This window comes from Nelumbo lutea, chromosome 2 (genome assembly GCF_056320005.1).
Source record: "Nelumbo lutea isolate HS-2025 chromosome 2, American lotus-T2T, whole genome shotgun sequence".
Lineage (NCBI taxonomy): Eukaryota > Viridiplantae > Streptophyta > Magnoliopsida > Proteales > Nelumbonaceae > Nelumbo > Nelumbo lutea.
In genome coordinates this window covers 12370396-12386086 of record NC_142685.1, presented here as the reverse complement: position 1 = coordinate 12386086, position 15691 = coordinate 12370396, and the positions used below count along the sequence as shown (strand labels likewise).

General features: G+C 39.6%; 2 protein-coding genes across 3 annotated transcripts; one reads left to right on the top strand and one right to left on the bottom strand.

Moving 5' to 3' along the window:
• Nucleotides 1-1600: 1600 nt before the first annotated feature.
• On the top strand, nucleotides 1601-11610 carry LOC148868619 (uncharacterized). The gene is made up of 4 exons (XM_088973616.1): nucleotides 1601-2869; nucleotides 3112-3181; nucleotides 3263-3358; nucleotides 11447-11610. The coding sequence occupies exons 1-3, from the start codon at nucleotides 2525-2527 to the stop codon at nucleotides 3316-3318; spliced, it is 471 nt and encodes a 156-aa protein (XP_088829742.1). The 5' UTR covers nucleotides 1601-2524; the 3' UTR covers nucleotides 3319-3358; nucleotides 11447-11610.
• Nucleotides 11611-11816: 206 nt separating this feature from the next.
• Nucleotides 11817-15028, bottom strand: ATCAN2 (Ca(2+)-dependent nuclease family protein). Of its 2 annotated transcripts, none has more exons than XM_088973614.1 (9): nucleotides 14054-15028; nucleotides 13703-13758; nucleotides 13472-13586; nucleotides 13192-13302; nucleotides 12901-13088; nucleotides 12755-12814; nucleotides 12506-12665; nucleotides 12304-12372; nucleotides 11817-12199 (listed from the first exon to the last, which is right to left on the bottom strand). In XM_088973614.1, the coding sequence occupies exons 1-9, from the start codon at nucleotides 14201-14203 to the stop codon at nucleotides 12101-12103; spliced, it is 1008 nt and encodes a 335-aa protein (XP_088829740.1). In that variant the 5' UTR covers nucleotides 14204-15028; the 3' UTR covers nucleotides 11817-12100. The 2 variants fall into 2 exon arrangements, with proteins under 2 accessions (XP_088829740.1, XP_088829741.1); XM_088973615.1 differs by having other exon boundaries at nucleotides 12907-13088; nucleotides 14054-14575.
• Nucleotides 15029-15691: the final 663 nt, after the last annotated feature.

Below are 15691 nucleotides of genomic sequence, written 5' to 3'. Positions count from 1 at the left end.
CCCATCTAGAGAAGTCACATTACTCTTGTCTATTAATCGATTATTGCCTCGGTGGTGACCTCCATTCGCGCTCTTCCACAAGCAACTGAGACACTGCTTTCGGGTCGACTCGGTTCGGTTTTTTTGCGATGGAGGTGTTGGTGGCTTTGGAATTACTACACGTGCTTGGGGTGGTGTACTGGGATCTATTGATCAAGGCCGATGTCCATATAATGTTGTCAAACTTTGACTTGTGTTTTAGAGTCGATGTGCTTCCTGCCCCGACAAACGCCACTTTCATCCATGGTGGAGTCAACCAAAAAATAGCCTACCAAATTTGGAATGGTTTCCCGATGACATAAAATGACAAAGGTGGCAAAGTTGGTGGCGGAGTCGAAGACGGTGTTCTCGAAATCTTGCATTGGCACGCACGAGTATCTTGTGTTGAGTTGTTTAGTGGCAACAAACATGGTAATTAGACCTGTTCATGGGCCGGGCTGCGTCAGGTTTGGGCCAGGTTTCATTTATCATTAAGGAAAATATGCTAGGCTCGAGCCCGAGTCCGGTCCGACTAATGGACCTATAATTTGAGCTTGAGCCCGACCTTGATAAAAAGCCCAAAGCCCGACCTAATAAAAAAAAACAATTTTCCCTATTTAAATTAGAATAAAAAATTCAGATAGTTTTTTTTCCTATTTAAATGAACAATGGGCCTACAAGATGGTTTTTTTCCCTTTCTTTTATATTTTAAAACACAGTTTTACATTCTTAAATCAAAAAAAATTATTCAAATGGACATAATCACATTACTCACTTTAAGTCTAATATTAGGTTGGGCCGGACTATTTTGACAAAACCCGAACCCAGCTCGAATTTATTGCGGGCTGTGCTTTTTGGCCCAAATTTAAGTCTACGATCTGCAGACCTATAACCATATTCAAACTCGTCCAAGGGTCGGACTGGGCCGGACTGGCCCATGAACATATCTAATGGTAACAGAGTGAATCGGTGGGAATTTGGGCCGGTGATCTAATTGATCTCCAGGAATACATCATGGACGGTGGCCAAGATTTATATGCAAGGGTGGCAGCTCCAGATGCTTTAGCACGGTGGAGAAGTAAGAAGGAAAAATTGTCCATAAAATTATTATAAGGGCAATTTAGGGATTATAAAATTTGGTATCTGTGAAAATGAAATATTTTTTGAATATACAGGAGGGAACATTGACGGACGGGGTCTTTGACTAATGGGCAAAGTATGGGGGTAGTTATCACAAAATAAGAAAAAAAAAGTACCGGGGGTCTTTGTCACAAACCGCATAGTATGGGGGGCCGTGTAATTTACCCTAAAAATTAAAAAGAACGAAAATAAATAAAAGTAAAGAAATTAAAAAATTATATAACGAAAATAAATAAAAGTAAAGAAATTAAAAAATTATATATAAAAGATATTTAGATACATCTCTAATATCATATACTTATTATATTAAAATAAGTTTGATAAATAAAAATAAAATTATATTATTTACTATTATCCATTTAGAGAGTAGTCATGTATCAGTATTGCCTTCAAAGCCTTTAGGCTTTATCCTTTTAGAGAGTAGTAGTCATGTATCAGTATTGCCTTCAAAGAGTGCTCGGCTGTATTTGAGTAGTTGTGTTATGTCGTGCACATCACTTGAGCCCTTTGATTGGATCATCCACCGATCAAAAATGCCAATTGGGTGATCGTAAATTCGTAACACAGGTGGGGATTTGTCTTTGTTTTCTTCAAGGATGAAAATATCTTTCTCAATCCAATCCGATTAGGAAATATCGGATTTATGAATGCCTTGCAAGTTGCAGCAAACGCTTATCAGAACATTGTCCCATTTGGCCAGTTGCAAATCCTAACTCTTCGGTGTGATCGGACATTCTTAAATCTTTAGTCCTGATTTCCGAGGAGAAATGTTCATGGCTGGACTGTGAAAGTGTGGATTTCAGATATAGCTCTCGGACATTTAAGCCCATACAGAATTACAGATCAGCCTCACCCTCACGTTCTCATCTAATCCGTCTGATTCTATGTCGACTTGATGATCGGGAAAATGCGGGATATGCGGTACAGATGCATGGCATGAGGACACAATAACAAATCTGACGGCTATGATTATGTTATCACTGATCAGATATAAATCTTCCTCAAAAAAGTCACACCACGAGATGGTCCCAGTGCTAATTTTCAATCCAACGACCAAGATATCCTTTCGGGTGTTGGAACCAAGGAACCTTCGTCCTCCGCAACGCGCTCTGGAAATCTGCATTCCAGTTCGACGCGTATGTATGGTTTATTTCTGGGTTTCTCGCTCGTCTCTCTCGTTGGTAAGATGGGTTTAAGCTTCACTCCTTGAGAACCCTACAACTCTGTTCTCGAAGGTTTCAAGATTTAGACAGGCCTGGGCTATCGACCTTGCCAAATGATTATCACTTTCAGTTATTCTTTATGAAAGTTGTTTTTCTTCTCATCCTATTTATATATAAAAGGTAAAATAAAAGCCTTGTGTTTTATGGGAAAATCACTTCCTTCTACGACCAGGCTACAAGAATTCGCTAAAGTTACATCAGAGAAGTTTAAGGGCCCGAAACACACGAAATCCATACAGAAAAGCAGTACATTTTCGCCGGAAATAGCAAAATCAGGCTGTGGCGGCGGAGCATCTAAGCATTTGAAGTTGACAATGGAGAACCCAGAGAGACAGACCCGTGTGCCGTTGTCGGAGGTGGTCTCTGATTGCGTTAAGCGGTGGTTTCAGGACACGCTCAAGGAGGCCAAGGCCGGTGATAGCGCCATGCAAATCCTGGTGGGTCAGATGTATTACAGCGGTTATGGAGTTCCCAGAGATGCCCAGAAGGTGAGCTCTTGGTCTTTTCGTGCTTTTCTGTTTGTTCCCTTGTTTTTTATCCACTTTTCACGGTTGTGTTTTTGTTGATAGGGAAGTACTGTTCAAGATAGTTAGGGTTCTTTTAGTTTCTAATCCTTCTCTTTGTTTCTCTTTTTGTTTCTACGGCAGAGTTCATGAAGAAATTCGACTGTTTCTTTTTCGGATTATAATCAGTTTCTTTTTAAAAACTTGATTTTATGTTGGAATTGTAGGGAAGAGCTTGGATTACAAGAGCTTCCAAGAGCCGATCTTCTGCATGGAAGGTTAGCGATAAACATCCAGGTGACTCTCTAGCTTTATGTATGTGTGTGAGAGAGAGATTGACTGTGTTTATCTTACAAATCTTTATTTGGTTCTCCTTAGGTTATAATGCAAGTGATTCAGATTCAGAAGAGGAAGTGAAAGGTGGTGCAAAATAAAGATTATTTGGGCTTTGAGGATGAAAGCAAAAGTTTAAAAGTGAGTTGACATTTTTCTATAATTCCTCATCTTTCTGGACTAGGTCATTAGCATGTTTGTGGTTGCATCTGTTTCATTTATGGAGAGAATCCAGCTGGTTCCATCTTTTTCTTTTCAATAAATATTTATGTTCTTTAACTGGTGACTCGAAAAAATAAATATTTATGTTCTTATTCTGATGCAATTGCTCAACATCAACACTGTAAAGGATAATCATGTGCAGCATTAATTATATAAGTTTTTGGTGAAACACAGTCTAATTTCTGTTTATGAAAGTGACATTAAAAGCTTCAAGCTAATTTCTATTCAAGTTAACATCTTGCACCTACCACTGCTAGTCTATGTTTTGTAATGTTCTGTAATGAAATTCAGTAGCTGTTATGAATCTTGTTGGCTATTGATATTACTATCCTTACTTCCCAAATCCCTACAAGTCATTTCTATTAACGAGTCTCCTTGATCACATTATTGATGGTCAAGCATAATATAAACTCAAGAGAACTTTTTATTTTCTATGTAGAGGAGAGCAAGATTTGAATTATAAATGTTTCTTCAACTGGCAGTAATCAAGACAACTTTTGTGACTTCCTAGTCCTTTTTTCTGCAGTGCTTTACAAATTGATTAGTGCCTACCAGCTCTTGTAACTCTTTATAGTGTTTTATGTTCAATGGATTTTACATTAAACATTGGCATGATCACATTCTAAACTACAGCCAATTATTTAGAATTGCCCATAAGGGTATTTAGCACTGGCTTCTTGTTTTGAACAGATATCTGCCACTGTTTTCCATCTCTGCCTTCTTGTTTCCAAATGTTCGCCTATTCCCTCTCTTTCTAGAATAGAATCTTCAACCTCTTTTTTTTTATGAATAGAATCTTCAACCACTTGCTTCTTGCTTGTCTCCAAATGTTCGCCTATTCCCTCTCTTTCTAGAATAGAATCTTCAACCACTTTTTTTTATGAATAGAATCTTCAACCACTTGCTTCTTGCTTGTCTCCAAATGTTCGCCTATTCCCTCTCTTTCTAGAATGGAATCTTCAACCACCTTTTTTTTTTGATGAATAGAATCTTCAACCACTTGCTGCCTCTGGTTTTGGGCCAGAGAGCAAATATCTCATTGAGCTGACTTGGGCTGATCTCTGACTCTTAAATATCCTGCAAAACATCTCTAAAGTGAAGTCCTCAAAGCTACATCTACAAAACATGCCCCTCCTCCCTACACATGGTAGACCTCTTAGCAAGATGCCATCCCCTGCTCTTTATGTTTTCAAGTATCATTATGTTGCCCATTATTGTGCTTTGGATATAATTGCCACAATGGTCATGAATGCAATTAGAATATGTATTAAAAATCCATCCATATGATGCAACCAAACAAAAAATAAAGACATGGATATGCTAGCAAGCTTTTCTTAACTTCTGAACCTTGACCAGCATCAAAAGAAAATGTTACTAAATTTAGTAAGAGATGACAACACTATGGATTAATATTAGAGATTTCTAATGTAATAGCTATTGGACATTTTTGTATGCCCTTAGCTTCAATCAAAATGATGTACTTTATGAGTTTATTGTAAATGAATAAAAGTGCATATTTGATTCATGTTCCCTTGGTATGTTTCTGTGTAATACTCTTAAATTGGACACTTAATGAGACTCGTGTTAGTTTAGAATGTTCACAGCTAGTGGGTCTGTCTGAGGAAACTTATCCCGATAAGGCTGACACTGTTGTGCCACCAAGTCGGTTGGGGTAGCCTGTCTCAACTGCTAGGGTGAAACCCTAGGCACATATAGTATAGGATAAATTGAATTTTTGAACTGGATCAGATTTCCAGTACTGCCCTGGACCTTGGAGATTAACGGGCAAAACTGAAAAGTTACACCCGACCCTTAGACTCGATTATGATACTACACTGGGTGTCGGATTGGGCTGTCTTTGATGTACTAATCAGTGAGATCCTTAGCGGGGGTCAAAACCTGGGTATGTTGGGACAGTCTGAGAATTCATCTGAGTGGGTGATCATAGTGATGGGATCAGCTCCTTTGTTGGACAAAGGTAATGATCGGGGATGTACTCTCACTGATGGAAACCAAGACTACCGACAGTCGATTTCAATCGTTGAGATTTGTTTTGCAAAGTATATTTTATATGAGATATAAAAGTATATATACATTATGGTTTCTCAAATGTTTGCAAAAGGTTTTAATTTTCGGGATCCATGTAAGTAAAAAGTGCAACACTGTTCCTTGTAGCCGAGGGAGAGGTCTTCTCTTGTCGGGCAGTGTATGATCATTATGGGTTGAGAGGTTAAGTGTATGACCATTGAGGATAATACCTGATGGGCTAATCTTGCATCTGCCCACAGTCCCTGCGTGTTACAAGGTGGCTTGGCCCAGGGACCACTTAAGGTAAGTATTGGGCCCATAGAGCCCATTTGATGGGTTTCAGGGGGTGCACTGTCCATAACAGTGTATTCGGCCAGGCCTTGTAACAAAGGCTGGGCCGAACTCATGTGGCTGATGTGTAGATCAATGCTTGGGTCCCACGCCATACAAGGAAGTCCAACTGGGCAGCAGTTATGAAGGTTAAGTGAGCACATAAGCTTAATGGGCCTAAAACCCATTTCGAACTGGACTTATTTAATAAGTTAAATATGGGCGAATTCTGAGATGGATCAGTAGATAGGATATGGTCTTAACCCTATACACTCAGAGAGTCTATATCTGAATATGATTCAGATCTAGAAACCTCCTAATGAGATTAGGAGAAGGCCGATCTAATCTACAGATATGATAAGGGTTTATCCTTATCACCTAAAGAGAGGTCTGATCCAAATATGATTTGGATAAGTAGTTCCTAATTGGATTAGGAGCTGATCCTTTGGGTTTACAAAAGAAAGGAGGGGGTGGCAGCCTTTAGAAGCATCATATAATCAGATCCTCTAGTGCTGAAATCATAGAAGAAAGATTTCTGCAACCCCTGCAAAGATCTTTCTTGCCGCCTCCTTCCTGCAGTCGTCAGACATCCAATTCGATCTCCAGTTGTGGGAGAAGTCAAGATTCGATCTTGACATCAGTTCTTTGAGAAAGAATTGATAGGAAGCTGTGCTCACGTGCCATCCTGCTGTTGCGAATGACAGAATTCTTGGAAAAGAATACTGTTGATTCTGCTCCATCCTGCACTGCGCCATCTTCAGTGGGAGCAGTCTTTGGATTCTTCCTTGGGCGTGAATACCTTCGTTGTGAGATACTTTTTCTCTGTATTAGGTGTAATCTTCTTCTACTCCTTTTGATTCAGATCTGGTTTAGTTTATGGTTCAAGATTGATCATTGAAAATATGATTTTCTAAATAGGGAATGTGATTTCTAGTTGAAAGGGAGAGAAAAATTTTTGAAATTCGCCCCTTTATTCCGCAAGATTTGGGCGTCTATATAATGGATCTCTCATCCCTTCAATAGCAACTCAATGGTGAGTTAGTCGGTCAATCCAAATCCTAGGCTGGCACCTTCAAGTGATTCACTAAATGTGCTGTTTGATGGTAGATATGGGAAGTAAACAGCTAAGACCCAACTGTCTTTAAAAATAATATCCTTGGGAAGAAATTCATTACTAATTTTGGTGGCTTAGTTGGTAAGTTCTCTGGCTGGTTGCAGCATAGATTTGGGACCAAATCTTGTTGCCACCGGGAGGGGGGGGGGTAGCCAGGTTGTATGGGACTACGGGGAATGGACTACCCCCATGTGTAGCCCCTTGCTACTACTGTTTAGATGGGAAGAAAATCATTTGTCGTTGAAAATAGGGATGCTTGAGATTTTTTTTTCTTTTAATTTTTTGGTTAGTTATTTTGTTGCTTTCAAAAATATAAGATAACAATGTTGAGTGCCATGCACCACAACTTGGTCTTGGCTAAACTTATCCCTTACATGTTTCTTACAGAGGTATAGTTCCCCAAAACATTTTCTCTCTGATTGCCCCAGATTTTGTCAGCCCATCAAAAAGGTAGCTGTCTGATCTAGGAATCCATCTATATTGGGCTCCAATCTCCAATGACAGATTAAATTAGTTATCTCCCTCATCATATGTCTATATTTCCATGAATCCATTCTGTTTTTGGCCCATGATGCAATTGCCTTTTAATCTTCTTCGATTTGTCACCAGAAATGTACTTTCTAGTGAATGAAAATCAGGAATCCCACTAGGCCAGGACTGAAGATCTTTTTTTTTTCCCTTTATTTTTTGATTGATAACTGAAATTTCTTTATTAATTGGTGTGAAAGAATGTGTGATTTAGACAATAGAAATATCAAGCATCCCAATGTTGTGGGATTGCCGTGCTATCTATCTATCTATCTGATCCCTCATTATAATTGTGTTTGTTGACTCGTTGTTTAGCCAAAACATCTGCCATACAATTACATGAATTCTAAATCCAAGTGAATCTAGCTTCTAAATTTCTAGATAGATGTCTGACTTCTCTCAGAATATGTCTATATTGCGAAGGCCCCCGGCTATTGCTTTTTAGTAACCCTATTATAACCTCGGAGTCCCCCTCTATTTGTAGCTGGTTATGGTTGAGGTATCACCCTATTCTTAGACCTTGGAATACAGCCAGTAATTCTTCTCTTATTGAGTTCCCATACCCTATAGGTTCAGTATAATGCAGCAATTGTTCCATCATGGTGTCTAAATACATGCACCAGCTAGGTCTCCTCTTTTGTATAACCTCGCAAGTGTTAATCTTTCGATGGAAAATCCCCCAACAGGGCACTGGTCTTGGGTGGTGTTGGCCTACACCAAATAGTTTTCATGGAGAAAGGCCTATTGGGAAGGGTAGAAGATGAATGGGCAGAAAAGGTGGATGCATAAGTAAATGGCCAGAAGTTCACAATAGCTCAACTCTTTGGCTATCCAACAAACATCAAGATGCAATAACAAATCCAGAGCCACAGGATGTGGGTTCTCAGAAATTGGCCAACAGGCTCAGAGAAATTTGAGAAATTTCTACTCGTCTTTTTTGTTCTTTCAGATGGGTTTCTAGGGAGCTGAATGTTGTAGCTGATTCCTTAGAAAAATCAGGGGTAGATAGGGCTTCATTGTATAGTGATAATACTTTGCCGTTGTAATTTCCCCGCCTTTTTTGATTTTTAATGGAAGTTGCCTCTTCTCAATAAAATGAAAAACAAAATGGCAAATTCCAATTGCAACTTCCAAAGCCACTTGCCAATGAGAGAAAAGTTTCTCTTTGCCAAACAAACTAAAACTAATCCCCCTCAAGCAAATAGTCTTCCAGTTTAAGAGGCTGTTCCTTTTATAATCCCTTTGGTCCCAAATAAACTCCATAGTTTGGACTTTGAAAACAAAAAAGAAAATACACGACCAGTAAATTTGATAGTTTGGACTCGATCAAAGTGATAATTCCACCCAAAGATCACTTACATCTGTAGAGAGAAAATATGTTTCACTGTACATGACATTATTACGGTATGAGGAACAGTGACAGTGACATCAGCTCTTTATGGGAAAAGAAAAAATCATTAAAATAAAATAGAGAGCTGCTTGTAAGACATGACTGGAAGAGAAAAAACAAAAGGTTATAACTTAAAATCACACCCACCCTAATGAAAACTCCTCAGCCTCCTAACCAATCCAGCACCCAAAGAACAAAATTAGAAAAATATCACCAAAACCAGCCTTCCTCCATTAAATCATTCCGGGCCTTACCCTGACCTCTTTTAAATGCTTACACCGCTACCCTTCAAATTCTCATGGTTCACTCAATTCCAAGATCTGCACCTCTCATCCATACAAAAAACTGGATTTCCAATCCCAATTTGGGAGGGGTATTTTTTTTTATCAATCAATTTGGGAGGGGTATTCAAATTTGTTCTTTTGTTCTAATTTCATAAAAAAACTTCCTTTCATTTTCTTGTCCCCCTAAAAGAAGACTCTCAATCTCTTCTCTGCTTGAACTTTTCTTTCAACTGCTTTCAGAATCTCTCTCTGATCAGTGCCTTCAGAGTCTCTACCTTTTTTACAGCTTTGGACCACTTCATCTATTAATGCATCCTCAATCCCGAGGTACCACCAACAGGACAAAAATAAACTTTGATGCTTGCAGCATTGAGAATCCCAAAGAATCAGATATAGGTAGAGCTTTCTGTGGACACAAGAAATTATATTGGCGTTTTCAGAGCCAATGGGGGCCTGAAATTCTGTAACAGCAGAATAAGCTGCAATTCAAGGTCTGAAATTAGCTAATATAGGGTGGGCTACATGAATCCTGTTTCACCATTCTGCTCTATTCAATGCCATATTCATTTATAATTTGTGGGCACCTAAATCATTTCTTGTTATTTTGACACATGCTCTTTTTAGTCTCTTCTCTCTCCCTAGCCTTCTAGCCCATTCAACTTGTAACATATTATTTCTTCTTATGGGTGCTGTACGTGATCATCTATGCACGTAACTACTACACATTCTTGGTCTACTATCTTTCATTTTATCATCTATTGGAGCTACTCCTAGGTTCCTTAGAATGATTAATGATTTCATTTTTAACCCTATCCTATCCTTCTAGTTTTTTCACTCACCCTCCTTAGCATATGCATTTCTGCCACTCATTTTTTGGACAGGTTGTTTATTGACTGCCCAACACTTGCGTAGCTGGTGTTACAATTACTCTTTACCTTTTTTAATCACTTATTAGTTTGTAGGAGATGATCCTGCCTTTTTTATGGTGTTATTTTTCATTGCATTTTATGTTTGTTTTCATTGATGGTTTGGTCTTATTGGGACCAGAATTTGATCAATCAAATATTATAAAACATCTATAGTTCAGGATTTGATCAATCAAATATTATAAAACATCTATAGTTCAGGATTTGATCAATCAAATATTATAAAACCTTGGTATTTATTACCATCCAGAATAGGACCATGACGGACTTTCAGTCTATATATAGCACCATAATATTTGATTTGGGCGGAAGATCAGAAATTCAGAATTAGAAATTAGAAAAGCAAGGATATAGGCTTCTGTGAGTAGGAAACAAAAAATATCTATTCTAGTTCCATTATCAATTATCCATGAGAGCTTGTAGATGTGATTGCATGAATGTGCATTGTCATTAACATTTCATGATGCATTGGGATTAGTCATGTTTCTCATGCAGTGCGTACTCAAAGATAAGACATTTTTTTAAGAGAAAATCTAGCATGTGCAAAGTGGCATTGACTACTGAGTATTTTTTTTTTTGTATGGATAGTATATGGCTTATTGAATATGACAGTGAGTTTACTAGTTAAGAACACGGACTAAAATGGATTCAATATTTCTGGCACATCTTTCTTGTATGGATATTATATGATTCATTAAGGCTATGTTTGGTTTGAAGGAAAAGGTAGGGAAAGGTTCCCTACTTTTTCCTTCAAACCAAACACAGCCTAAAGAAATAGAGGCAGGTAAGCCATTACCTAATGTTGGTCCCGGCTATCCAGAGGGGTGAAGTGGTGAACTGGATACTGATCTCACCTTAACTCTTATATGGATACTTTTGTTTTCATGCTTGTTGGCCTGGGATTTTACCATTTACATCAAGCAATGGCCCCTTACGGTCATCACACTAAAAGAAGCCACTAGAATCTGGAGACGTTTTCTTTCCTGAAAATTGTAATTTCTCCAGCTACAGGGTATTCATAGTTTCATACTTTATTTAATAGAGTTAATATACAATGTGAAGTCTGAAATTTTATATCGATTCATTATTCAGACTGACGGTTGGTTATGTCCTCATATATGTTGAATTCAAACATCTACTGTAGAGCGTTATTACAGTTGGGGTACCCTAGGAAGTGGAAGAAATGTGCTTGCTCTGAAACTGAAGAGAATTTGGACATGCGAACGGAAAAACTTTAGGGAGAATGACGATTCAGCCCAGGATAAGGGGAAAAGGTTTTCCTTATTGGGTCAATAACGGAGTACTGCAATTATATGATTGCAATAATGTTTTCTTGGCAAGTAAAAAACTAACGTGTTTATCAGGTGCTTTCCATGCCCTAATTTTGTGCTGGTTATCTTTTTGCAGGCTTACGAGTTAGAGCTGTGCCAAATCACCATTTTCAATAATTTCCTTTGGCTTTTCCCCCCGTTTCCAGATATTCCATCTGTTAAAAGACGAGCACATTGTTTGCAAGTGTGTAATCAATCATACCTTTCTTTGATGATTTAGAATTCTGATCCTTCAAATTCTATCCTTGTTTTGCATTGTTTGTTAAACAATAACCATTCTTTTGAGTTTTTGATCCATCTAACTAAAATTGCAACGATTGGTGAACAAATTCCCTTAATGAGGGGTCAGTTAGATGGTTTACTGGTCTCTGAAACGAGGGCAATGGATATTTTACTAGTCGGCGAGGGGTCAATTATGAAGGTAATCTTTGCCAAGATATATATTGGATATTATTGTAAGCTTGTAATTACAAGCTATAACCAATTTTTCATTCGAGGGTCTAATTCAAAATAGATAGATACACACAACATGATTATGTTAATGAAAATTTTGAATAATAAAAGACCACCCAAAAAATGAAGCTTAAATAAATCAAAGGATAGAAAAAGGTCTTGAACATAGACAATAGATAAGATGCAAATCGAAAAGGGTTGGGTTGGGCCACGGGCCACCTATTCTTTGCTTGCAGTTGCAGGAAAGGCCGAAGGGGACATCATCTTTCTTTCGGAGCTATCTGCCCTCGCGTCTGACTTTTCTCCATTCCCAAGGCATTTCAGGGTTCCTTGCCGCCCACAATCCAATCCGAGCAGCTCGAGCCTCCATCTCCCACTGGTACCCAACATTAATTTAGAGGCAGAAATTTTTATAGTTAGATTGAAGGTAGTACCGAAATACATGAGAGCTTCATTAATGGGCAATCTTCCTATTCCTACCAATGCTAATTCTGGACGTTTGTCATAAGCCACGTAGTGCCATGTACACCCCCTTTTGAGTAATGATTCCTGTAGGTGTAGTGGTTGTAGGGGCAGGAAGAACAACAACCAAGTGAGAGGTGAGTTGACTAAGAATGACACTCCACTGTAACTCCATTTTGGAATGATGAGACCAACAAACACTCAACTCACTCAGCCTTACCTGTACGAAGAGACCATCGCAGTAGATATCCCCCACACATCTGCCGTAGCGGTCCTGGTTGTAAACATAGATTGTCAAGCGCTTCCCCTGTACCAACTTAACCAGCTCTTCCTTTGCCTCCTTTCCAAAGGGCATCTGACTCTCTGGTGCGTCTACGCCTCTGCTTTCTTCAAAATTCATGTTAACAGTTGATCTCTATGCTCATTATTAATTTAAAACCTTGTCAATGACATTCAGAAATATGCTTACCTTAGTCTAATCCTATACTTTCGGGCAAGAACCTCCTCATTGTTGGGACCGCTCAAAATGCTGCCAAGTAATGGATTGAAGAAGAATAGTTGAAATTCAGAACAAACAAAACAACAACAATCGTGTATGGTTTACGGTTTACCAACCGATACCCAGCATCAACAATGCTCTTGTGGAGTGCGTCTGCCTTTGCATAATTCTTGGCTGCACGCGCCTTTGATCTTTGAGCCACTGCCGATTGCACATCTTTGGGAACGGTAGTGGATTCCCTGGGGTCCGTGGTATCCACATAAACTGTTACCGTATCCCCATCGGCAACAGCTTTCGCGTCCACCTAGGGTTCAGTTGTATTATTTCCAGTGTCTAATTGGAGTAAGGAAAAAAAAACGAGTGAGACAATTCTGGGAGGAGTTGGGGAAGGAGAAACATGGCCTCACTGGAAGTGTCTGCAGTTGGAATTGGACCCCTTCGGGCCATGATGTCGGGGGCAGTGTAGGGGTTTCGACCAGAGTGTGTGGAAGAGGGAGACCATAGAAGGCCAATAAACCCTGCAAACGCAAAGCAAGCCCCTCCTCGTCAGAAAAGCCCTAAGATGCGTGAAATCCTAAACTACATCTCTCCTCTCTATCTTTTCTTACATAGAAAAACAAGTTCAATGCAGTTAATGAAATGCTCTTTTCCCTTCTCATCCTCCTCCTCTCCCTAGCACCTATGTACCTCAACATCTGCCTTTTGGTGTCTCTTCAAGGTGAGAATGACGAGCCTTGCTGCTTCTTCAGGTGTTCTTGGAGGTGGCTTTGCTTCATTCCATGCCGCTAAAAGTTTCGTGTACCTACATTCATACATGATCCCACCCAATCAACCAAGGGTTTAAACGAAAAGCAGAACAATTGTAGCTAATTCGGAAATCTTAGTTCAACTAGAGTGATAAAGGTGTTGTGTTAATACCAGTTAGCCTGTGCTTTCTTCGAGGAGACCACATATCGACTGAGTCCTTCCGGAACCTTGAATCAAGAAAAGAACTAGAGAAATGTTTATGAGCTGCTGATATTAGAGTTATACATTCTGAGAGCAAGCCCCCCTCCACTCTTCTTAAAAAAAAAGATTAAAATAAACAACTCAACAGCCTCGATGAGCTATGATTATATATTTTATATGTTTCATATTTGAAAAGCTAACTCGATCCTTTACCAAAGATGAAAAAGAGAAGAGAAAAACTAACTAGATCAGAAGGCAGATCACTTAATAGAAATGACAATTAAGCTTAAACTCAATGATAATTGATGATTGATTGCCGACCTGAGATGTGCTCTGGAAGTTGAGGAGATCCTGACAAAGAGCCGAAATTCCGACGGTGGCGGTGGTGACGCCATGGGGACCAAGTGATTCAGATTCCTGGGTTGTGGGCTTACAGCACTGGCCACACAGAAACCTTAGAACGTTCCCCATTCCCTACTCCCAAGCACGCTCATACACAACGGCCCAGCGAAAAGGAAAGAAGAAGACTCGATCGAAATTCGAAAATAATTGAAATGTGGAGAAAGGAAAGAAGCTTTTGAATGAAAGAGGAAAGGAGAGGAAATGGAATGGGGAAGACGGGGAGTCGCCCTCCCTGCCTCCAATTCAGATACGGGTTTTTTGGCATCTTAGTTTATTAATTTTTTTTTTCATTTCCACTCAAAAGATAAACCGACACTTGTGCTGATTCTATTTGCGTAAATCACATTTAATGTCAGGTAACATTGTTCATTTCCTGAGGAAGGAAATATCTAGCGTCTAAAAGGATTAGTGATTTAAAAAAAATAAAAAGAAAAAAAAAAACTCTTATTTTTCTTTTTTTATTTTTTCTGGTCAATGGATTGTGGGCTTCTAGTTTCTGATGGAAGAAAGGTGTGATGGTTGCTTGATTTATTGGATTGATGAATGAAACAGTGGTTTCATTGATTATTCAAATCTACGACTACTAGAAGCTGGTAAGCCCGGTACGCCCGAAGCCCAAAGATGCTTCTGGTGCAAGAAATTTACTGCAATTCCAATTACCAGATGAAATTCAGTCGTAGCTGCGTCGTCCTTTAGTCTAGAACGCGTTTCTCCGGTTCCTGAAAATATGAGGATACAGTAGTGGTGATAGAGACTCAAAATATCGAATCAGAAGCCAAACTATCAATCAGATGGCAGTCTTGCGGACAACGCATTTTACCGATAAAACAATAAGATAGTTCATGATCGGTAAGCACGAGATTCAATGGAATTCTGCTACAGATAAGATCGTCCAACGGGCAGTGAGCTGTGAAACCCAGTATTGACCAAACTCGTTACTTATACTTACTGCCTTACTGGTTTTGTAGCCCATTGCAATCTGTTTACAACAGATGCAGCAGATCCCGATTTTTTGTACTACGAAAAGTATCTTCACAAGAGCAAAGTATTGACGAAGATTTGACCTGACCTCTCGGCCATGCAACACGTGGAAGCAACCGAGAGTGACTTGGCAGAAACGCCAGTTCGGCATGGCATCGGGCACATAACCCGAGCTCCGAACTAAAGAGCCGAGTTCCCTTGAAGGAACCTACAACCCGAACTCTGATCTAAAGAGTCCCGAGCTCTTCCTTCGAGGTCCTGAACCTTACAAAGAGCACCAAAGGTCGAAAACCCGAACTACCCACCTAGGGGCAGTTCGGGCCATACTCCTATCTGAACTCGAGGCTTCACATTAAAAGACCACTTCGGCTCCAAATCGCCTAACTGAGCAATCGTATCTGACGCCCAGGAGACCGTACACGGAGGCAGCGTACCTAACCAATCAGAGGACTAACACATGACAGGCGCCATCCAATGGCCACTTGCCACCGCCATCCCAGACGGATAGAGGCGGCCCTGGCAACTGGCAGTGGAGGTTATGACACCCGAACTGGCAGTTGACAGAAGGAAGTGACC

Coding starts and splice junctions, on each gene's coding strand:
- LOC148868619 (XM_088973616.1), top strand. CDS start 2,525: ATGGGAAAATCACTTCCTTCTACGACCAGGCTACAAGAATTCGCTAAA. Junction 2,870..3,111: donor TTCCCAGAGATGCCCAGAAG/GTGAGCTCTTGG, acceptor TTGGAATTGTAG/GGAAGAGCTTGGATTACAAG. Junction 3,182..3,262: donor GGTTAGCGATAAACATCCAG/GTGACTCTCTAG, acceptor GGTTCTCCTTAG/GTTATAATGCAAGTGATTCA.
- ATCAN2 (XM_088973614.1), bottom strand. CDS start 14,203: ATGGGGAACGTTCTAAGGTTTCTGTGTGGCCAGTGCTGTAAGCCCACA. Junction 13,587..13,702: donor AAGAAAGCACAGGCTAACTG/GTATTAACACAA, acceptor GTATGAATGTAG/GTACACGAAACTTTTAGCGG. Junction 13,303..13,471: donor ACCAAAAGGCAGATGTTGAG/GTACATAGGTGC, acceptor TTGCGTTTGCAG/GGTTTATTGGCCTTCTATGG.